This window comes from Acipenser ruthenus, chromosome 42 (genome assembly GCF_902713425.1).
Source record: "Acipenser ruthenus chromosome 42, fAciRut3.2 maternal haplotype, whole genome shotgun sequence".
Taxonomy (NCBI): domain Eukaryota; kingdom Metazoa; phylum Chordata; class Actinopteri; order Acipenseriformes; family Acipenseridae; genus Acipenser; species Acipenser ruthenus.
Genome location: NC_081230.1, coordinates 9,597,532 through 9,620,442, shown reverse-complemented (window position 1 = coordinate 9,620,442; position 22,911 = coordinate 9,597,532). Strand labels below are relative to the sequence as shown.

Here is a 22,911-nt window from a genome sequence, read left to right as displayed (position 1 = left end):
ACGAACGACTGAACACAAGTGCAGCAGGACGAAGGCGTTGAAATATTTATAACAGCGACAGGATCCAATGCAAAGCCACAGAGATAACACGCTGATCAGATCGGTAGGCTGCATAATGACCAGGCCCACTGACAGCAAACCCCACGGATTACAGGCAGATATATATGTGTAGATGCATCGTGGATAATCGAGAACCGATTGACCGAAGAAAACAAACCAACAAGCTGACCCATCGAAAAACAAAGCGGGTGCACAGATCGTGTACAGCGGGATCGCTCTTGGGTGAATACCGACGCTCACTGATTTGAGACTGAATCGTTTAAGGACACATCACATACACACGCGATAATGCTTCAACGTGCCAGCAATACACCTGCAGATTATTTAATGACATTATAGGCCAAATAATGTGATCGGATTACATAACAGAACACTACTGGCGTCAGAAAGCACCTACACAGTGAGACTAAATATAAGAATCAGGTATAGTCTCACAATAATAATAATAATAATAATAATAATAATAATAATAATATATTGTACTGGGACGGGACGTGTAAATTATTTCACTAGGGAAATAATTCCCCCCCACTCGTATAAATATAGCCTATTCAAACACACTTTCCCTTGACAAGGGTATGTTAAACATACCCAAACGTTGAGAATTTGGCTCTTTGATATATATATATATATATATATATATATATATATATATATATATATATATATAATGTGTGTGTGTGTGATGATACAATGAAGAAAGCCGAGCCTTCGTGGGATTAGTGCTCAACATGTATATGATGAAAACACAAGCAATACCGGGCCTGCCTGTCCAAGCTGGAAAATTCTTTTTTTTTCAACCCTACCCTAAAGTGTACTTGGGAATAAAGACCCGAGAGGGCTTTAAAAAAAATAAAAACCCTAACCCTCAATCTCCGCGGGTACACGATAAAACCCAGCGTTTTAAACGCCCATGATGAATACATACACACACACACACACACACACACACACACATATATATATATATATATATATATATATATATATATATATATATATATATATATATATATATATATATATATACAACAATAGAGAGAAATACATTGCTCAGTCTTTTTTTTCCCACTTTCTCGAATCGATATTTTCAAACAATCGTATGGGCCACGGCTAAGAAAATACTGCAGTGGAGGGATGTGTTTGGTCCGATCAGAGAGTCTATTTCTAACAAACCCCCATCTCCGGGGGGGCTGGGTAGAGAGACAGAGGACAGACACACACACAAACGGCATATTGATACATGTTAATGGTCTTTTTTTTTAATTTGGCATAGCGTTTTGAAATCATGCAGCCAATAACCGTGCATTATAAACACCCCGGTTAGTCCATGCACCACACCCGTATGCGCGGCTTGACAACGCGGTCCTGCTAACACTAACATACCAAGCTTGGGGTTTTTTTTTAAAATACATTTTTGTTGTTGTGTTCCTTTGAGAGAGAGAAAAAAAACCAACAATCCCATCTGATTAACAACGATTCACGGATGATCCTTTTTATTTGCTTGCAATATATCAGAGGCAGACACGGTAAACCAAGCCCAATACAAATCACTGGTTCAGATTCCACTGCATGGGTTGGTATTATGTAAAGTCAAACACACAGGTAAGCATTTCGGGGGGTTTTTGACTGTCAACCTAAAAGACTACAGCCTCATCAAATCACCTTTTAATTCCGTGGGAGTTCGACGTGCATTTAACCTCGAAATAAAAACAGATTTCATATATATATATATATATATACCTTTTTTTGGTTGTACGTTTTTAACACAGTATTTCGTCCCACGTACCGCAGGCCAACACCTTGATATAAAAAACATTATTTATTTATTTCTTTATTTATTTATTTATTTTAACTCAAAGCCCCCATTTCCATTTTTCGTGGACGTTTCACACAACGAGCGACCAGCGCGTTTTTTTTTGTTTTTTTTCAACGTGTCCGGGATTCGTCTGCATTCCCAGCACAGAGGAGAGATTGCCATTCACCCGGTTCACAGATGCAGACAGGGATGCCGGATGGAAAATTGCGCTGCGGCAGAACATACCTGAGACAGGGGCTGCCAAAACGGGCATCACTTGCGAAAAAAAAAATATGCCCTGTCGCTTAAGAAAATGAAAGGTGCACTTACTTTTATTTTTAGCGTTAACACAAACCCCGAAAGGCGTTGCTGGATTGCAGATGTTGGAAACCTAGTGGAGAAACTGCGGATGTCGCCATATTGGTGCTGTGTTCCTGCTTTCGCGGTGCGTGCTGTTTGCCTGCATAATTGATGACTCGCAGCACAAAGTTAGGGGGCGTCTGCAAATGACCCCTTACTCACAAGCGGCTAGGGACTGTGGATTTTTTTTTTTCGCTCAGATTCGGGAGAGAAAATAAATACAATAAAATAATAATAATAATAATAATAATAATAATAATAATAATAATAATAATAATAATAATAATAAGTGCTTGCTCAAGATAAATGAAAAAAGGTCCCTGGACCATTATGTTTCTTTAAAAATTTTTCTTCTGAAATTCTTGTTCTATACGGGTTCTGTGTGTTCATGTAGCTGGTTCCACTGGTTCTAACAGAACCATCAGGGGTTCCACAAGTGGATTCTTCATCTACGGAACCACAACCCCTGTTTAGGGTTCTGTATATAAATACACATCGAATTTGGAATCTCTCGTCAGGCCTTTATTGGGTCTGATGGTTCAGAAGCTATAGGACTCTCAGTTTATCCGTCTATAACAGGATCACAGCTATAGGACTCTCAGTTTATCCGTCTATAACAGGATCACAGCTATAGGACTCTCAGTTTATCCGTCTATAACAGGATCACAGCTATAGGACTCTCAGTTTATCCGTCTATAACAGGATCACAGCTATAGGACTCTCAGTTTATCCGTCTATAACAGGATCATATTCAAAACAGGCTCGAGAAAATTGATATTTTACAGTGAACCAGAGCTCTGTCTTCATCTTCTCCTCCTCCTCCTCCTCCTTCTTCAACTTTCCAATTGTGGAATTGTTAGTAATGGCACTCTGAGTGTTTTTAGATAGCAATGGATTCGTAGGCGAATGAAATGAAATTTACAAGCAATGCAGCTTTTGCGGAATCAAATCAAAGCCCCATTAACACACTCACTTCACTTCTCCACTAACAGGGGAGCCGCGGCGCTTACACTGTACCCCATAGAGTAAGAGCTCTGTGCTGAACTGTAGAGTATCTAATGGCAGAGCCTGACGTTTTACTGTATAACTCTATAGAAAATACCACCTATATATATATATATATATATATATATATATATATATATATATATATATATATATAATCTGCTTTATCCAGCGGAAGAAGGAGTCCATAACGTCCTGAAATAAAGGATATTTTAATCATTTAAACCTTTTATTTTAATTCCAAAAAAATGTGTTTTCATTATATATATATATATATATATATATATATATATATATATATGTGTGTGTGTGTGTGTGTGTTTCAGAGAAGGTAGGACTACAAAAATGTATATATATCAGGCTTAGACACTCTCACTAGCCCTGCACCTAGTCCTGGCTTTCCAATCAATATATAGATACCCAGAATTTGACCTCTAAAAATAAACAGATTTTTACCCACAAATGTTTAGCTTAAACACATTGCACATCCCATACACAGTGTATGCATGTATAAAATATTATTATTATTATTATTATTATTATTATTATTATTATTATTATTATTAAGATACCCCTGAAAGTGACATATAATTAACTAAGTGAATAAACTAGGAATGTCCTCCTGTCCTTGAAAAATACATTTTTGATTAAGAAAGAAACAATACTAGAAACCTCTGAAATATCGTCCGTGACTTCCAATGAGAAATGTGTCTGTTAATAGCTACACTCAGTGATAGCAGAAATTAAGAAAAAAAAAAAACATAAGGGCTAGCAATGTGTTAAAATGAATGTAGAAATCGAGAAATCAGAAGAAAACAAAAACCAGGAGCGACAAGCGTTTACACAAAAGGTTCAAACATCTGTGCCCTGCTGTGTGCACTGCATGCCGCCCTACCGCAGCGGAGCAGGGTTTGAACTGGACAAGGCCGTGCTGTGCAGTATTCATTCGGATCCGCTGTACTTTTAATATTTAATACTCTGCTCTTTGTTTTAACCTTTGTATTTTAATGCTTCGGAAAGCACTAAGGGTGCCTCTGTTCAAAGGCTCCTTTGACAGGCTGGAGCAGTGTTTCATTTAAACCAGGAGCTTGCTCAGCGTCTAAATAATAGTCCTGCTGGACTCTGCACACTTTCAGCCCAATGGCCTGTCGCTCGGACAGCAGAACCCGGATAATCCACTCCCTGCTCAGATTAGTGGTTCGATCACGCTGATCGCAATCCGTACCATACAATAAACATCCAGCCTCTGTTACATGCTTGTCATATTAAATATTTAATATGAAAAAAAATCAGCCATAAGCCTTTGAATAAAACATACAGCAATAAAGGCTTTACACATCTCAGAAGTAGAGTATTAAAGTTTCCACAGTGCATCATGTATTTAACTGTGATACTGTGATCAGTAATGCGGGGATGGAAACAAGACTCCCATACATAGCGGTGTGATCCGTTCCAGGTTTTACAATGAGTTTAACCAGACACACCTCAGCTTGTTACCTATGCACGCTGGGGCTAATCAAGCCTGGGATGGGTGAGACTGCTGTGCAACAGGAGTCTTACTTGCATCCCTGCATGAGACTCCCATTCCATAGCGGTGTGATCCATTCCTGGTTTTACAAGGAGTTTAATAATAAGACACACCTGTGCTTGTTGCTTAGACACACTGGGGGCTAATCAAGCTGGTAGTAAAACCTGGAATGGGTGAAACTGCTTTGCAACAGGAAATTCTGTGCAACAGGAAATTTGCAACAGGAAATTCTGTCTATGCTGATATGTGATCAGCATTTTTTTTTTTTTCTAATTGTCATGCATAATGGCCGAGCTTCACAAGGTGGGTCGCTGGTTTTCTCTGGATGGACAGCGAGCCTTCACGTGGATCATCATCATCATCATCATCATCATCATCATCCAGGCTGACCGCCACCCCAGTGACCACAGACCTGCTTTCCATTGCTATCATCGGACTTAATGGGAGGTTTAATGACAGCTCTTAAAGAGAGATGGGGATGGGAGGAAGGAGGAGGAGGGGGTCAGGACCATCAACAAAGCCAGACGCATTAAAAAAAAAAAAACCCAGGAGAATATACATGGAAAGCGCCTCACTTAGAGAGAGAATAAGTGGCACTATCCGGCCCTTTTTCACCCCCACTGTGAGGAACCCGCTACACGTGCTGGCACTGGCTGCAACTGGGCAACTTTTCACTCCTAAATTAGACTCCTTCTTAAAACGTGGCGTCGTTTTTCTTTTATGGGCTGGGGGAGGGCGAGCGCGCCTTATACACGTTTTATGGTAAAAGCACAGCAAAACGTAATGGAGGTAATATACTGTATATACTGTATATACTGTATAGATAGATAGATAGATAGATAGATAGATAGATAGATAGATAGATAGATGGGAAAAGAAATTAGCCAGACGACTTTTAGTGCCGACTGTAAGAAAATATGTGCTGAGCGGCTCCCCGGCGGTGAGGCTGTCCGATATCATTTGAAGACACAACTCTACGCACTTACCTGTCACAAACCACAGCGGCCAAACCGCTGCCCTATTAAAAGCCGTTTCAGCGGTGCTTAGTCTGTGTTGGCCAGGCTGAGGTGACCGGCGGCCCGGTTTCTGAGAGGAATGGAGTCGCGTGTCTTTCTGTTTTATTTCGTGGTGGCGGCGTGCGGCGGGACTCGAGTGGAAGCGACAGAAAACGTGACGTGTAAGAATAATGAAACACGCGGCTTTATTACGGGGGGCGATGTGAACACCCCCATTGCTGCTGTGGTTTTGATTTCTTGTGCATATTATGAAACCACTGGAACTGGAAATGGTCAAAATAGCCACGTTACGTGATGTAATTTAACGGATGACTTTTATAGGTCACACGCAATTAATTTAAAATAGTAAGAGAATACACGAGACGTTTTTAGAAAAGTTGTTTACTAAATGGTGTTGTTGTGAATAAGTTACATTTAGATTTGAAAAATATAGAATTAAAACCTGAGCTAAACTAAGTGGTAGTGCGGGGGGGGGGGGGGGGGGGGGGACACAAACACATTTACAAAGGGCAGACAAACGGGTTAGTTAAATAGCATTCGTTTCCTGGTACTTTCCTGCGCTGGGGGCAGTTTTCGCGTGTTCCTGGCACGCCACCTAGTGGTCAGAACCACTTCCTGTCTTAAGAAATTGATCTCACGGCAGGCTGTCCTGCGGGAGTGTGTTCATAACGTGTGATCATCGTTCGGCTTGTTTCGTTTTAGTGTGAACGTCACTGTTGGAAATCTTCCAGCTTGAGAACACTGATTTTCAGTTACAGTGGTTTGATTTCGTGCAAAATCAAAACAACCTTTAGGCAAACGTTAAGTGATCTTGTGCTTTGAATGTTTCTGAACGAGTCGAGGAAGAGGAGAGGGGTTTTGCTGTAATGCAAATCCATTTATGTATTTAAAATGTCTGCCTTTGTTTTTTTTTTTCTTTTTGTTACAGTTTTTTGTTACGCTCAATTAAGAATGCTAGGGTTAAAACTACACGTCGCTCAGTTTAGAGAGAGTGGCTTCAGCAGTCTAGTACTTTCGGCAGTGTAATTTGTGAATGTAAACCCTCTGTGTGCTGCACTGGTCGAAACGTTTGTGTCCATGCTTCCTACAGTTTGACCCTTTTCGAGGTTTTTCAAGCCCGTTCAGATATAACTTCTTTGCCGCGTTGTTTCCTAGTCAGCTGTGGAGAGAGACCGCTGATGGGCGTGCCCGGCGGCTCTCGGATAGTTGGTGGCACGAATGCGCCCCCTGGCGCCTGGCCGTGGCAAGTCAGCCTCCAGTTCTACCGCTATCGCTCCAAACAGCACAGCCACGTCTGTGGGGGCTCGATCATAAACAGCAGCTGGGTGGCCACGGCAGCTCACTGCTTCCCAAGTTCACTACAGTACGTATGACTGGGAGCTTCCCCCGTATACTGTATGTACAGAGAGATCGATAGATAGGTGCTATATGACAGTGTGCAGGTACCTGATGCTAATAACGCTGCACAGAATGTCTTAACTGGCATCTACAGTGGGGATCTCAATATAAAACATGTTTCACATTCTAAAAGACGCTTTCAGGTAAAAAGTCTTCCATACACAAGATGAAATGAACTGGAACTTTGACAGGACTAGTGTCAGTCTCTATAGCCCTGCTAGTCTCTATAACCCTGCTAGTCTCTATAACCCTTCCAGTCTCTAGAGCCCTGCTAGTCTCTATAACCCTGCTAGTCTCTATAACCCTTCCAGTCTCTAGAGCCCTGCTAGTCTCTATAACCCTAGCTAGCCTCTATAACCCTGCTAGCCTCTATAACCCTTCCAGTCTTTAGAGCCCTGCTAGTCTCTATAGCCCTGCTAGTCTCTATAACCCTGCTAGTCTCTATAACCCTTCCAGTCTCGAGAGCCCTGCTAGTCTCTATAACCCTGCTAGTCTCTATAGCCCTTCCAGTCTCTAGAGCCCTGCTAGTCTCTATAGCCCTGCTAGTCTCTATAACCCTGCTAGTCTCTATAACCCTTCCAGTCTCTAGAGCCCTGCTAGTCTCTATAACCCTAGCTAGCCTCTATAACCCTGCTAGCCTCTATAACCCTTCCAGTCTCTATAGCCCTGCTAGTCTCTATAACCCTGCTAGTCTCTATAACCCTTCCAGTCTCTAGAGCCCTGCTAGTCTCTATAGCCCTGCTAGTCTCTATAACCCTGCTAGTCTCTATAACCCTTCCAGTCTCTAGAGCCCTGCTAGTCTCTAGAGCCCTGCTAGTCTCTATAACCCTGCTAGTCTATAGCCCTTCCAGTCTCTATAGCCCTGCCAGTCTCTAAAACCCTTTCAGTCTCTATACCCCTGCTAGTCTCTATAGCCCTGCTTCCTCCCCACAGGAATGCGGATTACTGGAGGGTAGTGGCCGGGCTCCGTAAGCTATCCGCCCCTGATCAGAACGTTCAAATCCGCCAGGTGAGCCAGATCTTCATACACGCCCGCTACAGCGAGAGCACCAACGATAATGACCTGGCGCTGATGAAACTGAAAAGCCCTTTTGTCTACAGCGACTACGTGCAGCCTGTCTGCTGGCCGACCCCGGCAGTAGAGAAGCTGCAGCTCTCCCTGTGTTTCATCAGCGGGTGGGGGCACACGTCCTTCAAAGGTATGAACGCGTGTCTAATCCTAAAGGGGCTAAGCGTTATAATGAGCTTGAACAGAATGTGCCTCCCCTCGTGTTAAACTCCTCCCCTCTCCGGGCTCTATCAGGGACGGGGTCAGACACGCTGCAGCAGGCTCAGGTGGGCTCTATCCCCCTCTCCACCTGTAACCAGAAAGGCTGGTACGGAGGCTTCCTGACTGACAACATGAAGTGCGCTGGCTTCGAAGAAGGAGGGGTTGACACCTGCCAGGTACAGTGCTCAGGCGAAGGGTCTTCTGGGGTAAAACCTTAAGTTGTCCAGCTTGCTCTCTGCCAGTCACTCTCTCACACACACAGTGTGATTACTGTAAGACAGGAGAGCTGGGGCTGGTGGAGGTACGCTTATGGTGAGGAGTCTGGATAACTGATTTATGAAGTATGCCAGCCGTGTTAAGGGTTGTTTTCTCTGTGCAGGGGGACAGCGGGGGTCCCCTCCAGTGCTTTAATGAGGAAGACGATCGCTTCTACTTATCGGGCATCACGAGTTTCGGATCCGGCTGCGCTAGCGCAAAGCTCCCCGGAGTGTACGTGCGCACGGCTCGCTACGTGGGCTGGCTGCGCAGTTTTGTGAGTATTCAGAGTGGCAGCTCTCTCGGCTCTGTGCGCTGGACACCGTTGGATTTGCTGCTGCTGATCCTGGTCGGAGCGTTCTTCATTAACCGACTCGTCTAAGGAAATACAAAGCTGTTGATGTTCCTCGTGTAACTGTGCCTTCTTCAATAAACCGCTGCTGTCTTGTATCGGTGCCCACCCGGCCTCTTTAGTGAAGTGTGTGCGCTGGGTTTGCAAGTCTCCTTGTCTGGGTTTATTATGTTGATAGAAATTTGGTAGGCCTATGTGTTTTAAAACATACCTCACAATAGTGTGCAAAACGGTCAGCCCCCAGCGACAGTCTCTATAGAAACACTGCAGCCGTTTATTTGCTCAGAGACAGCTGCCGAACGCACAGACACCTCTCAGGGAGGCATGTGGTAGAAAACACATCTATAAAAACAACGAGAGGATTCTCCCATTCTGTACTATGACATAGTGTCGCCAATAGCTGACAGTGTACAGCTCCTGGCTTTAGAATAAGCACATGCTGTTTAAAAAGGGTGCTGGAGATAGTGAGGGGGAGGCAACACAGGATATAGATCCTGTAGCCCCACCCTGGCTTCAGCCATTCCATTCAAACGCCCCAAGTTAATGCCAATTCCTTCTTAAATTTCCAACCCCAGCGCCTGTGCTACTAACCCAGGTGTCGGAAAAATTAATGCTTCCTAGATTAAAAAAAAAAAAAAAACTAAATAAAACAAAAGCAAAGATTGAAAGGAAGCAAGTGGAGCAGCTTTGCGGAAATGATGAGGAATAACCGTGAATCCATTCCAGGAAAGAGAGGATCTGCAGCAAGCGGCAGACAGGTTAGTGCTGATGCAGCAGAGGGGAGGAGGGGCTGGGCTCGCTCAATACAGCACCAGGCTCCCCCGTGTGGACATGTGGGGGAACTGCACCAGGCCCTGCTTGTGTTTCATTATTGAGACTGTGTACGGATACAGTTTGAGTCTCTTACTCTTTGCAAAGTGTAATAAGACTGTAGAGCGAAAGCACAGAATAAAAAAACATGGCAAACCATGGTAAACTATAGTAAATGCATAGTATAACCATGGGCAAAATTACAGAGGAAAATTACTGTGGGGAAACTTTTACAAGATATGTAACTGAACAGCACTGCAGTATATCCGATTGCTGTCTGCTATCTGTGTACTATATATATATATATATATATATATATATATATATATATATATATAAACAAATACTATTGCTGTTATCAGAAACTGAGGATTAAATAAAGGATTAAATATTGCACTGTACAGCTCTGGCCAAAAGTTTAGCATCAACAAGAATTTTAGGATTGAAACATAATTATTATTATTATTATTATTATTATTATTATTATTATTATTATTATTATTATTATTTATATTATTATTATTTTTTAATTTAGATCTTTTATTAGCATGTACAAATAAACTACAAAAAAACATTTTAAAAAAGTCTACCAGAAGCCACAATAGTAGCACAGCAGTATTTCATGTTAGATTTCAAAATCCGAAATGTCACTTTTTTTTTTTAAGTAGATGGGAAACTACAACGCGGTGTGTAATTCAATATGTTAGCGTAACATTATTCAGCAGGGTTCATTCGACTTTATGAAGCGAAATTAGTTCATTCTACAGGGTGATGATGCAAAACTTTTGGCCAGAGCTGTAGATTAATTTCTGTCATTCTTTTGTTTCACCAGCGCCGCCTATTGGTGGCATGTGGGTATTACCGAGCTTGGCTGGACTCCCTAGCCCGCTTACCTTCCGGGTTACAATCTGCAAGAACAGCAACAGGCGCTTTTCTCTCGAGTTACTGCCTCAGAAACGCACAGTTGTGTAGATCGAGACCCTGGCTTTGAATCATGGGGCTGTTTATTTTTATTTTCACGGTTTTTTTTCAAATCCTAAGTTTGCCTCTCCAGTTTCTGGAGCTCGTCGGGATATACCGCTACTACAAAAAATTCTTCCCGTACCTGCTTTTCAAAATCGCCGACACTTACAACCGCAAAATGCACGCCCACAAAAAGGACCTTTTCAGCAACCTGTCCCAGTTCTCCTCCCCGGGCGGCAGCCTGCTCCTGCTGGAAATCGGATGCGGCAACGGGGCGAATTTTGAATTCTACCCGGCGTCCTGCAGAATCATCTGCACGGATCCGAATCCCAATTTCGACAAGTATCTCCACAGCGCCTTCGCCAAAAACAGCCACCTGAAGTTCGACAGCTTCGTGGTGACGCCTGGGGAGAGCTTAAAAGGGATAGCGGACGGGTCGGTTGATGTGGTGGTTTGCACCCTGGTCCTTTGCTCGGTCAGAAACACTAAGGCGGTACTCAAAGAAGTGCGCCGCGTTTTGAAGCGGGTAAGTAATACGGACACGGGCATTTATTAACAACAGTAGAATGTAGTTCTACAATAAGTGTTTTAGTTTGTATTGAGTGACCAGCGCTAGTTATTATTATTATTATTATTTATTTCTTAGCAGACGCCCTTATCCAGGGCGACTTACAATCGTAAGCAAATACATTTCAAGTGTTACAATACAAGTAATACAATAAGAGCAAGAAATACTATAACTTTTGTTCAAGCAAAGTACAAGTGTGACAAACCACAATTCAATAATACAGCAGGTAATAGTGATAGTTACATCAGGATGTGATTAAATACAACATACTACAGGTTAAACACTTGGCAGATTACAGTATTCTGAAGTACAGGATTAAATGCAGTAAAATAGGGGGCAGATAAGAGCAAAATAAAGCACATTTAAATGAAGGGTGATAGTGTCCCAGGATACAAACAGAGGAGTTCTACAGGTGCTGTTTGAAGAGGTGAGTCTTAAGTAGGCGAGTTAAGTACCAAATATAATTTTCTTTTAAAAACTATGAGAACACGTGTTGTGTGCATGTAATTCCATACACAGTGTATTCAGACTCACAATTCAATAACGTGGAGTACTTTTTATCATTAAGAGAAAATTAAAAATGTTTAAAGAAAAATCAACTAGCCTGTTTTGAAATGAGAACAACGCTGCCTTCACTCAAAACCATACTGGCAGGAACATCTGACGACAACAAAACTCAAACAACAAGCAAACGCATTGAAGTGAACGTGCTCAAATATGATTAGGGAGGCGTGTAGCATCAAATTAAAACGAAGCACGTTGAACAAAACTCTCTACAGTCTTCCCCCCTCTAAATTAATCGCTCGAAGGTTGCAACACCACACTATCAGAAAACTCTTTTTTTTTTAAATGGGTTTCTTGGTTGGAATGAAGCCTATCGGTTTTGACTTTTGATCTCTGTTTGCAGAGTACGCAGCGTTGCACAACAACGCAGACACACCGGTGTGGGTTTGAGAACCTGGAGGTTGTGCAAATAAGATAAAAACCTTGATATAAGATAAGATAAAGATAAGGAAGCAAGATAGAATCAAATAAGATAAAAACCTTGGTTTCGTCCTTTTATAGGGCAGTCTAGTTTGTTTAAATTCGCTCTGTTAAGAATGTGTGCCCCTCTGAACTGTCCCTCCTAGTCATTCTCTGCCAGTTTAGCACAGCCTATTAAAACAACTGGCACCACAGTTAACCTTCTCGGAAGTAAATTGTATACAGGGATACCTGGTTGCTTTACAAGTGGTCTAAAAAAAAAAAATGCTGAGAAACTCTGGTCTAGATCGGTGGTTTTCAACCTGTGGTCCGCCTGCTACTGGGAAGGAAATTAGACTCCCGTTGCGCAGCAATTTGATCCATTCCAGGTTTCACTGTGAGTTGAATCGGACACACCCGAGCTTGTTCCCTGCACACACTGTGCCTAATCAAGCTGGTATTAAAACCTGGAATGGGTGAACCGGCTGGGCAACGGGAGTCTTATTTCCGTCCCTGTGTAGCTACTAAAGGTGCAAACTGGAAACCACTGACAGTAGAGAGTATTAATTTAGCAGACGCTTTTACCAAAGCGAGTTGCATACACTAGAGGGCGTGAACTATGCATCAACACCTGCTGCTGCTGCTGCTGCTGCTGCAGAGTCACTTGCAATAGGACCTAGGTTTTACGTCATCCTCAGGACGGAAAAGGCTGTAAAGCCATTGGTCAGAGCTTAACAACGTCACCCTGCAAGCGCGGGTTCTGTTGTTTGTTTTTTTTTCCAGGGAGGCGCGTTCTTCTTCATGGAGCACGTGATTGCAGACCCGTCCACCTGGGTCCACGCTTTCCAGCACGTCTTGCAGCCGCTGTGGTATTATTTCGGAGACGGCTGCGAGCTGACCAGGGCCACTTGGAAGGAGCTGGAGGAAGCGGAGTTCTCCGAGCTGAAACTCCGACACATCCAGGCTCCGCTCATGCCGCTGATCAAACCCCATGTGATAGGCTATGCAGTGAAATAAACGAGGGATCGACACGGTCCGTGTCAGCCTCCCTGATTAGTAGTACAGGAAAGATAAGTACACTCAAGACATCAGTGGACTTGTCGAATATACTGATATGTAGGGCTAAAAGCTGTACCGTTAAGTACTGATCTGATTAACATTGCAACACACACACTAACTGAAGATGCGTTTTATATGAGATTATACAAACATGATGGAAACTAATCATTTGACACTCAAAGCCCTTGAATAGTTTATTTCATTAGAAAAGGGGAACTTTGCAGTGATGATGAAAATGACTTTACCTTTAATAACCAAATTGATTTTATGAAAATGACTTTACCTTTAATAGCCAAATTGAATTTTTTAATTGCTTGCCCAGAAGTAAGATGGCATATATTTTTATGCCTGTATGTTTGTGATAATATTTTGACTCAAGTGTGTTTTAGAAAGTGGCATTGCTTTTCTTAATTAAAAGAAATGAAGAAAGATATTAAGCTTAATAAAAATAAAAATTCGCAGCCCATCAGAGCTTGTTGATTAATTCAAGGCTTCTGTTTGTGGCGGGTGTTAAGCTGAGGGAACACGAAGCCACTTTTTCAGGAGCTTGAAACCTGGTTCCAGGAGACCTAGTTTGAGGCTCGCTGCTCTATCAAACCCCAAGTCTCTCCCGGTGCGCCGTGCAGCGGGCTGAAACCGGGTCTCCAAGTTCGGAGCCACAAAGCAGCTTCGTGTTCCTGCAGCTTCAGGGTTGAAATAATCACTGTGTTTCCTGAAGAGTGGTTCTTAACATGGTATATGACAATAAACGTGATCCACGACCAAATGCACGACATGCATACCAGCAAGTGACTGGTGCATGACGATGCAAAGCTGTGGGCGGTTTCAGACAGGATACCTGCGCATCGGATTTTGTTAAAAAAAAAAAAAAATTAATATATACTTTAGATACAGTTCTACATTATGACCAAAGCATTACAAACACAGTGTCTGGCATTTGTAATGCTGCGCCAGGTTTAATAAGTGACCAGAGTGAGCCACGTGTCTAACGCCGAATTAATTGCCATGGCAACGAAAGAAGGTGACGTTCCTCGGCGGGCGACGGTTTGAATTTGAATCTGTCGTTGAGGTGCGCGAGGTAACGGGAGTCCTGTACTGTTTTCGTGTTTCAAACCCACCACAGAGCTTGTGTTTTATATCGTTTACTGTCAGTACCTCATTTAATTTGTATCGTTATTATGGAATATACAATTTCGGGTCATTTTTTTTTTTACTGTAAATAATAGTAATGATTCACTTTGTGGAAAGCCGAGGGCCCGCTATCGAGGTCTCGGGTCTGGAATGGTTTGAAGTTACCGTTGAACCAGGGGCAGGTAAGAAACATGTGGGACACAAAATATATATAGTTTTTGCTCAAAAGAGCCAACTTCCCAACGCTTCGTATTTATACACCGTATTTATACATATTTGTGTTTGTATTTGTGGTTTAGGAACCTGGTTTCAGGAGACTATAGGTTTCAGGCCGCTACAGGACACACCAGTGGAGACTGTACCTGAAAAAGTGGCTTTATGTGTTCCCTCAGCGTAATGTTTTTACAATAACAAATACCGGTAAATAAATAAATACATAAATAGAAGGGTTACATTTTTTCAAACAATGTTCACAAAGTATGGCGAATCTAGACGGTTTAGAATTTGTGGCTAGTTTTAAGTTGGCCCATTCACACGGTGAACATTGCTTAATTGCCAGAAGAAAAAAAAAATAAAATAAAAAGTTGCCTGTACAATTTTTCTAGTGAACAATATCAATGTTTTAGAACAGTCACTTCTGAACAATATTCATATTTTACAACAGTCACTTCTGAACAATATTCATATTTTACAACAGTCACTTCTGAACAATATTCATATTTTACAACAGTCACTTCTGAACAATATTCATATTTTACAACAGCCACTTCTGAACAATATTCATATTTTAGAACAGTCACTTCTGAACAATATTCATATTTTACAACAGTCACTTCTGAACAATATTCATATTTTAGAACAGTCACTTCTGAACAATATTCATATTTTACAACAGTCACTTCTGAACGATATTCATATTTTAGAACAGTCACTTCTGAACAATATTCATATTTTACAACAGTCACTTCTGAACAATATTGATATTTTACAACAGTCACTTCTGAACAATATTGATATTTTACAACAGTCACTTCTGAACAATATTCATATTTTAGAACAGTCACTTCTGAACAATATTCATATTTTAGAACAGTCACTTCTGAACAATATTCATATTTTAGAACAGTCACTTCTGAACAATATTCATATTTTACAACAGTCACTTCTGAACAATATTCATATTTTACAACAGTCACTTCTGAACAATATTCATATTTTACAACAGTCACTTCTGAACAATATTCATATTTTAGAACAGTCACTTCTGAACGATATTCATATTTTAGAACAGTCACTTCTGAACAATATTCATATTTTACAACAGTCACTTCTGAACAATATTCATATTTTAGAAGTCACTTCTGAACACATTTTACACAGTTGTCTGAAACGTCGTGTATATATACTTCCTTTCAAAAAACACTCTTTGCTGGTTTGTAAAGATATCATCAGAAATGTGCAAACCCGTTTTGACACTGCAAACCGATGAAACCAACATGTTTGACATGAAACCGTTTTTTTTATTTTTGACTGTGCTTTTATTATAAAGAGGAAGTCTATCCTCTGAGAGAATCGCAGAAGTTACCCCGCAGGGTCAAGTCACTTCTGAAGAAACAAAGCACTCTTTGAACACCGCTATGCTGCGCTGGCTGTTCCAGCTGTGGACTCTGCAGAGCCTGTTCATCCGGGCACCAGCTACTGAAGGTGAGCCTGCTTTATAAACGCAGGGTTATATTGTACAACACTGTCTGAGACATCGCGCAGATTAGGACCCTTAACAGAGTGTGTTCTAGCAGGTTCCGTATTTGCGCATTTTAGTATCGTTTAGAGAAGTTGTAATTAGCGGTGTCGAATTGTATTTATTTTCCTAACTGTATATTTACAGTTTACAGGCATTACATTTCAAACAAAAAGGCGCTCCATACATTTTTTAAAAAAAACTGTTGCAGACTTTTTTTTTTTTTTGCCTGAATTCTGCTGTAGTGTACAGGAACACACGTGATCATCACGTGAGCATCAGGGCTTTGCAGGAAAACTTTACTTCGTATATATATATATATATATATATATATATATATATATATATAACGTTTTAGTAATTGAAATGTTCTAGTAGACTACATGCGTTGGTGCTGATAGTGCTGTTTGTTCTATAACTTGTTCAGTGTCCTCATAAAGTGTATTCAAAGCAGTCAGTCTGCATCCAGTGGTTTGATTTCTACAGCTTGTCAATCAAACCGGAGACTGCTGTTCCTGGTTATTTATCCAAGGCGACTTGGTGCGACAGGGCACTGCAGGGTTACAATGCAAGATTAATATTTAAATACAGTGTAGTTTACAGTAAGTGCAAACAATAGGCTACTACTAAATACAATCTGAGATATGATGCAACAACTTTATATATACAATGACATATTAGTAGTGCAATAGTGCATTACTGTATGCCTCTCTATCCCCAGCATACCCAATCTTTCTTTAACCGTTTCCTACAGAGGTGGAGCCGGAGGTGCTGTATTTTAACGGAGACACCAGTGAGGTGGTTTTAAACGCAACGGGTCACCCGGCTGCCGCGGCGGTGTCCTGGGATTGGGGGTCCCATGACGGAAGGGTCCGGAGCGTCACGCTGCTTGCGGCTGAGTTTTCCGGAGGCTCTGTTCGTTATTTCAATAGCTCGGGTTTCAACGCAGCCCTGGAGTTCGGAGACTGTTGCGCCCTGAAGATAAAGAGACCCAGGTTCGACAGCGCCGGGTCTTTCACCTTGAGACAAATCGCGCCAGGTCCTAAGATTCTGGCTCGGTATGAACTGGTTGGCTTGCAAGGTTGGTGGCTTTGACCCATTTTTATTTCATTAATTAACGCTAAGTCAGATATGGTTCGGAGATTAATTGTAAAGCATTCAGGGCTTTGAAGGCGTCTGTTTTTTTTTGGAAGTAGAAAATTCATGTTAATGTTGAAAAGAGAGATATCGCTTCCTTTTTAGTTCTAGTTTTGTAAAAAAAAAAAAAGGTGTTTACCTCTTTCAAAAAATAGCAGTTAAAGACCGAAGTACACGCTTTGAAAACATGATCCTTCTTCATTCGCTGTCTTGGCGGTTCACTCCATTCTGTCTCTTTCAGTTTCTACATCATCGGAATATTATAGAGGGGATTTTGAAGATGTTGCACTGCGGTGCTCAGCCTCTAAACTGTTACCGAACAGTTTCAGCCTCGCGTGGAAAACAGACGGAGTCTATGAAGAGAAGAACTCAGTACTGCGGTTTGATAACGCACTGTACTTCATCATGAGGCCGGACTGCAAACGTCCCGCAACGCTTTGCCGCTGTGAACTGCAATACAACGGGACTGTGCTGCAGAGTGAATCAGTGCACCTTTATTCTGATTTCCATATGAGTATGTGCATCGTTACTGTTTTTTGTTTTAGATCTTTATATATATATATATATATTTATAAACACTTAATACAATTTAAAACAGTAAGAATGTGTCTCGGTTCATAATATAACTGGTAATTTGATCTAAACCACTATGCTGTCATCCCATTTTTATCCAAGGGTTGGTTTAAAAAAAAACAAAAAACATTGATGTAAAAAATCAGGAACTAAGGAAATAAAACTCCCTTCCGTTGTATGTGTGCGGAGTAGTACAGCTTTTAATTGGAGTTCATTGCATTGATGTGCCCTTTATTTTCATGGGAGGAAAGTAACAAAGTAATAGCTTGTAAACAGTGTGTTTCTTTTGACAGGAGGCTACAGAAATCGATTCTACAGAACAAGTTTGCCGGAAAGTCAATTTGTGATACCAAGAGTAAGCTACAATTACAGGCATTTCCTTTCACGCCGATATACAGTATACTGGGTGCCACAATCATCACATTATGAAACATCAACAATAGCGCACGTAGACGAATATGAATTAAATACAACATCAGAGCACTTTGAAAACCGCACATCCTTCTATGTGGAGTCCAGTCACTATGGAATATCCTGTATACAGATTTCACCGGTACTGTTTGAAGATGCGGGAGAATACACAACCAGAGGAGACCATGAAGATAATTACAGAACATTTGAGATGGATTACCGCTTAATAACAATTCAAGGTAAGGACTGGGTTTGGTTATACAGTGCATCTGTCTCTTTTTTGTTCCAACTGCAACTAAAGCCAACTAAGCCTGCTAATATTCCAAATCCATTTTAAAATCAATTCCCAATTCCTTCGAAGGAATTGGAATTGAAATTTTAGAGACATATTGTTGTGATTGTTCAGCTGCTTTCATTGGAAGCTGATTTCATTGACTGACCGGTGACTTCAGTTGAAGTAATTTGTTGCCACTGTGAGAAGCTCATCTTAACAGAACGCTTGAAATTGCAATTGGATCAGTAATGATTGGAATTGATTAAAAGGGAATTGGAATTGGGAATTGATTTTGATGCAGAGGGCCAAAGTGCTCCACACAGGAAAACAGTGAGGAGCACAATAACAGGATAAGACTGGCAGCATTAACTTAACTGCTCCTTCTTCCTCTTCCCCTTCCTTTCTTCTTTTCTCTCTCCTCTAGTCTCAGTGGCTGTTGAAGGCAGCAGCGTGTCTCTACACTGCACTGCCTCCAGCCTCCCTGCCTCGACCAGGCTGCTCTGGATTGACTGGGAGGGCAGGGAGGCTGTGTCGGGGCAGGAGGGAGGCAACAGGACCCTGACCCTGGAGGTACCTACAGATGTACAGCGAGGAGAGTGGACCTGCGCCCTGCTAGAGGGAGGATTTCCAAAAGCAGTCTACCCTTACCAGCTGGACACCAGCACAGTCACAGGTAAATCTGGAATGAAGTAAGTCGGCCAGTGCCTTCATCGGGTTTGTATATGTAAGTGTGTGCCAACATGCACAATTCCTGATCGGCACACTGAAGAACGCCCTAGCTGAAACATTTCGCTTCTTGCAGTCTCAGAGTTGTAATATGGATGTTATGTGGAGTCCCTTATTTTGCAATTCTTGTCCTCTTGCTCCTCCTTGATTGTTATACAGTCCTGTGAAATCTTTGCAGATGTTTTCTGACATGTTATCTTTAAATTTTGTGCAGGTGCTACTCATTGTTGGCATCCGAAATGTAGGTTGTTGTGCGTCTGTGTCTGCCTGTGTGTGTGTACGTGAGAGTGTCTGTCTGTCTGCTTCTGTGTGTGCACGTCTGTCTGTCTGTGTGTATCTGCTTGTGTCTGAAAGAGTGTGTTTGTATTTGTGTGGGTGTCTGTGTGTGTGTGTGTCTGTGTCAGCCTGTCTATGTATGTGTGTGTGTGTGTGTGTGTGTCTGTGTATGTGTGTGTGTGTGTGTTGGCTCTCGTCTCATCCGCTCCTTGTTTGGGATTCCTGCACAGAGCTGTTGGACGGCTGTTTCACTGACTCTGTGCTGTTCTGTGTGCTGGTGGGATATCTGACTGTCAAAACTGCAGCCTGTGTGGCGCTTTGGTTCTGCTTCAAGAAACGTCTCGATATCGAGGTGGAGAAGGAAATGAGACCCAATAGGCTAAGCGCTGCCACGGCAAGGGGTGAGTGTCTCTCTTTACTAAGTGATTCTCCCAGCACCCAGCACCCAGAACCCAGTCTGACTGGAGTTCAGGTGTTGAACGAATGCTCGTCTCTTATTAACCACAGAGCAAAGTGAGGTAACATGTCAAACACACCAGCCTTTCGTGTCAGGATCGTAGGATCCTCTCAGTCATTTTTGGGGTCCTCCATTCAAAATGTGTAACCTTATTCCTCAAGCACGCCAGTCCTGTCTGTGTGTCTGTCTGTCTGTCGGACGCACATTGCACGGTGAACACGATAACTGCCTTTTATCGTCTCCGAACTTTGATAATGGACTCCCAGCCTCCTATAGACTTTTTGGTTTGGGTGCCACCTGATAGTATATGAATTTTCCAGTAGAAACATTTGCAAAACATCATTATGAGGAGGCTGTGTGGTCAGGTGGTTAAAGAAAAGGGCTTGTAACCAGGAGGTCCCCGGTTATAATCCCGGCTCACTCACTGACTCACTGTGACCCTGAGCAAGTCACTTAACCTCCTTGTGCTCCGTCTTTCGGGTGAGATGTTGTTGTAAGTGACTCTGCAGTTGTCTTGTTTAAAGGCATCTGCTAAATAAGTAAATGCTGAGGAGCCTCTGTGTGTGCGCACTGTCCCCTGCTTTGTTTTGCTTCGGTCTGTGCTGCGTTTCATTTGTTATAAATTACAAGGCGGACTCCAGATTTGTAAAGGATTTCTCTACAAGCTCACTTATCGATTTTTCTTTTTTTATTCTACTGCATGTGACAGGATGGAGGGGTGTTTGTATGCTTTATCAATCGCATCTATCCAGCTAATAACACAAGATACAGGTGCTCGTTCTAGACCCTGTGCCTAAAATCTGTTTCAAATTTCATTTTCAGTTTCTCTAAAATATTTCTTTTTTTCCTGTATAGATAACAATTCAACCATGTTTTCAATGCAAGTTTCTGGGGAGTGAAGAACTCGGCTCCATAATTGCTCGGTTTCTATATGCAGTTTATGAATGAAGATTAGTATAAAATAATCTGGAATTTTGTAGTTTGTGCTTTTGTGGTTAATAAAAAAAATAAAAAGCTATTTTAAATGAATTCATTGTTTCAGTTGTTGTTTGATCTTTTTGTTCTCATTTATTGGTATTATTTAAGAGCTGACCCCCCCCTCCAAAAAAAAAACGAGATGAAAAAAATTATACTTTTTTTGGTTTTAATGAAGATACCTCACGCAAACCATTTGTGACAGACAATTTCAATGCTTCTCTTGAACACCAGAGGGCACCAAATACTTGCTAAACAGAGACTGACATTCATTTTTGAACATGAAGGTGCACTTATAAAAGATTGCTGTAATAAAGCACGGTTGCAAAGCTGGCTTCCAGGGAGCAGCTGAGCCGAGGCCAGGGAGAAAGGTCTTTTTATTCGTTTTTAGGCACTGCGTTACACTCCCCTCTGCTGCTGTTTAGCTTGGAAGCTCCTCTCATGGTTTGGCAGCGGCTCTGAAATTTTATTATTATTTTTTTTCCAAGCATGGCACAGCATCTAGGTAAGCACTGTAACCCTTATTAGAAACATAGTGAAGTGTAATAATGCAAAGTGAAAGCATGGTAAAGCATAGGGAAGTATTGTAAAGCACAGAGAGGTCTGGTAAAGCATAGGGAAGCATTGTGAAGCACAGAGAGGTCTGGTAAAGCATAGGGAAGCATTGTAAAGCACAGAGAGGTCTGGTAAAGTGTATTAACAAACATGGCAAACCCAGCATAAACTATAGAAAAGAATGGAGAAAAACTGCAAAAATACCATGGTAAACTTTTATAAGGGAAAACCCAGAGAGATAAAGCAGAACTGCAAACTATGGTGAATGCATGAGATAGCCATGGGAAACGCTAGGAGGGGCGCTGCACAGTTTCTGTGGTGTGAGAAGCTGATCTGCTTCGCTCCTGAAATCTGTCCAGATTCTAGTAACAGTACATCTTGTAGTTTTATTATTATTATTATTTATTTTAGACATCCTGGCAACATAGTATTTGTGCAGGGGTTGAATAGCTGGAAGTGTCAGGGGCACAGGCTGGACAGAGTTGCACGCAGCTCTGCTTCCCCGAGAGCCGGCTGGTCAGTGTCCTCTGAAGCCTCTGTGTGTCCTGGAGGGACCCACGAATGGAAACTCTCTCTGCCGGTGTCAACAAGCTCCAGGTGTTTTCTCTGGCATGCTTCTGACACTCAGAAAAACAACATTCAAAATGTCATCTCCTTTGCAGCTGTGTGTGTGTGTGTGTGCGCATGCGCATGCGTGCATCTTTTTACAATGCGTTTTATTCATATTGGTAAAGTATTGCATCATCACTCCTTCGTCTTTATTTTTGTTAGACATTTAAAAGGTCTGATTTTTTTTTTATTAGGCTTTCACCAGGTGATGTTACACATAAAACAATAAATACTTTTTTTTTTTTTTTTGCAAATATTGCTCTCTCCCCTTTAAGGTGTTCCTGCTTTTGGATCATGCTGATAGAATGCTGGGAGCAGTGTTGGTCGTTAAGCCCAGGCTGTGTTTGTGAAGCGCCGTTGTGTTCAGAGAGACAGGAGCAGAGCAGTGGCTGCAGCGCTCTCCCCTTCCTGTTTTTGTGCATTGTGTTGAGAAGCAATACCAGGAAGCCGTTCGCCTGCCTGCTAACTCCGACAGCCGGGGAAGAGAGACGGAAACCGCTGCATCATAGCGCCCTGAAACAATCGCCTGGCTGAGGAGAATCAGGAGCACCAGAGGAGGGGTGTTGAGAGGAGAGGGGCTGCACTGACCCTGTGACCCAGTCAGCCCTTCCCACAGCGACACACATTGCAACTGCAGCTTCAAA

At 42.0% G+C, this 22,911-nt stretch overlaps 3 protein-coding genes across 3 annotated transcripts; all 3 read left to right on the top strand.

Annotated features, from left to right (window-relative positions):
• Positions 1–2,449: 2,449 nt before the first annotated feature.
• On the top strand, positions 2,450–9,104 carry LOC117967030 (acrosin-like; the record flags this gene model as incomplete). Its single annotated transcript, XM_059011387.1, has 5 exons — positions 2,450–2,507; positions 6,923–7,130; positions 8,099–8,364; positions 8,469–8,611; positions 8,815–9,104. Coding segments are annotated over 5 exons (933 nt in total), but the record flags the coding sequence as incomplete, so codon positions are not given.
• A 1,600-nt stretch (positions 9,105–10,704) lies between these two features.
• On the top strand, positions 10,705–13,689 carry LOC117967001 (N6-adenosine-methyltransferase TMT1A-like). The gene is made up of 2 exons (XM_034914052.2): positions 10,705–11,341; positions 13,130–13,689. The coding sequence occupies exons 1-2, from the start codon at positions 10,847–10,849 to the stop codon at positions 13,361–13,363; spliced, it is 729 nt and encodes a 242-aa protein (XP_034769943.2). The 5' UTR covers positions 10,705–10,846; the 3' UTR covers positions 13,364–13,689.
• Positions 13,690–13,828: 139 nt separating this feature from the next.
• Positions 13,829–21,157, top strand: LOC117401116 (uncharacterized). The gene is made up of 8 exons (XM_059011585.1): positions 13,829–14,956; positions 16,086–16,240; positions 17,029–17,355; positions 17,653–17,925; positions 18,278–18,634; positions 19,094–19,342; positions 19,902–20,072; positions 20,984–21,157. The coding sequence occupies exons 2-8, from the start codon at positions 16,174–16,176 to the stop codon at positions 21,025–21,027; spliced, it is 1,488 nt and encodes a 495-aa protein (XP_058867568.1). The 5' UTR covers positions 13,829–14,956; positions 16,086–16,173; the 3' UTR covers positions 21,028–21,157.
• Positions 21,158–22,911: the final 1,754 nt, after the last annotated feature.

What these genes read in the sequence shown, in the direction of transcription:
- LOC117967001 (XM_034914052.2), top strand. Translation starts at nt 10,847, where the DNA reads ATGGGGCTGTTTATTTTTATTTTCACGGTTTTTTTTCAAATCCTAAGT. An exon ending in TGCGCCGCGTTTTGAAGCGG is followed by an intron (nt 11,342 to 13,129) that starts GTAAGTAATACG and finishes TTTTTTTTCCAG; the next exon opens with GGAGGCGCGTTCTTCTTCAT.
- LOC117401116 (XM_059011585.1), top strand. Translation starts at nt 16,174, where the DNA reads ATGCTGCGCTGGCTGTTCCAGCTGTGGACTCTGCAGAGCCTGTTCATC. An exon ending in TGAACTGGTTGGCTTGCAAG is followed by an intron (nt 17,356 to 17,652) that starts GTTGGTGGCTTT and finishes TGTCTCTTTCAG; the next exon opens with TTTCTACATCATCGGAATAT. An exon ending in AAGCGCTGCCACGGCAAGGG is followed by an intron (nt 20,073 to 20,983) that starts GTGAGTGTCTCT and finishes TTTCCTGTATAG; the next exon opens with ATAACAATTCAACCATGTTT.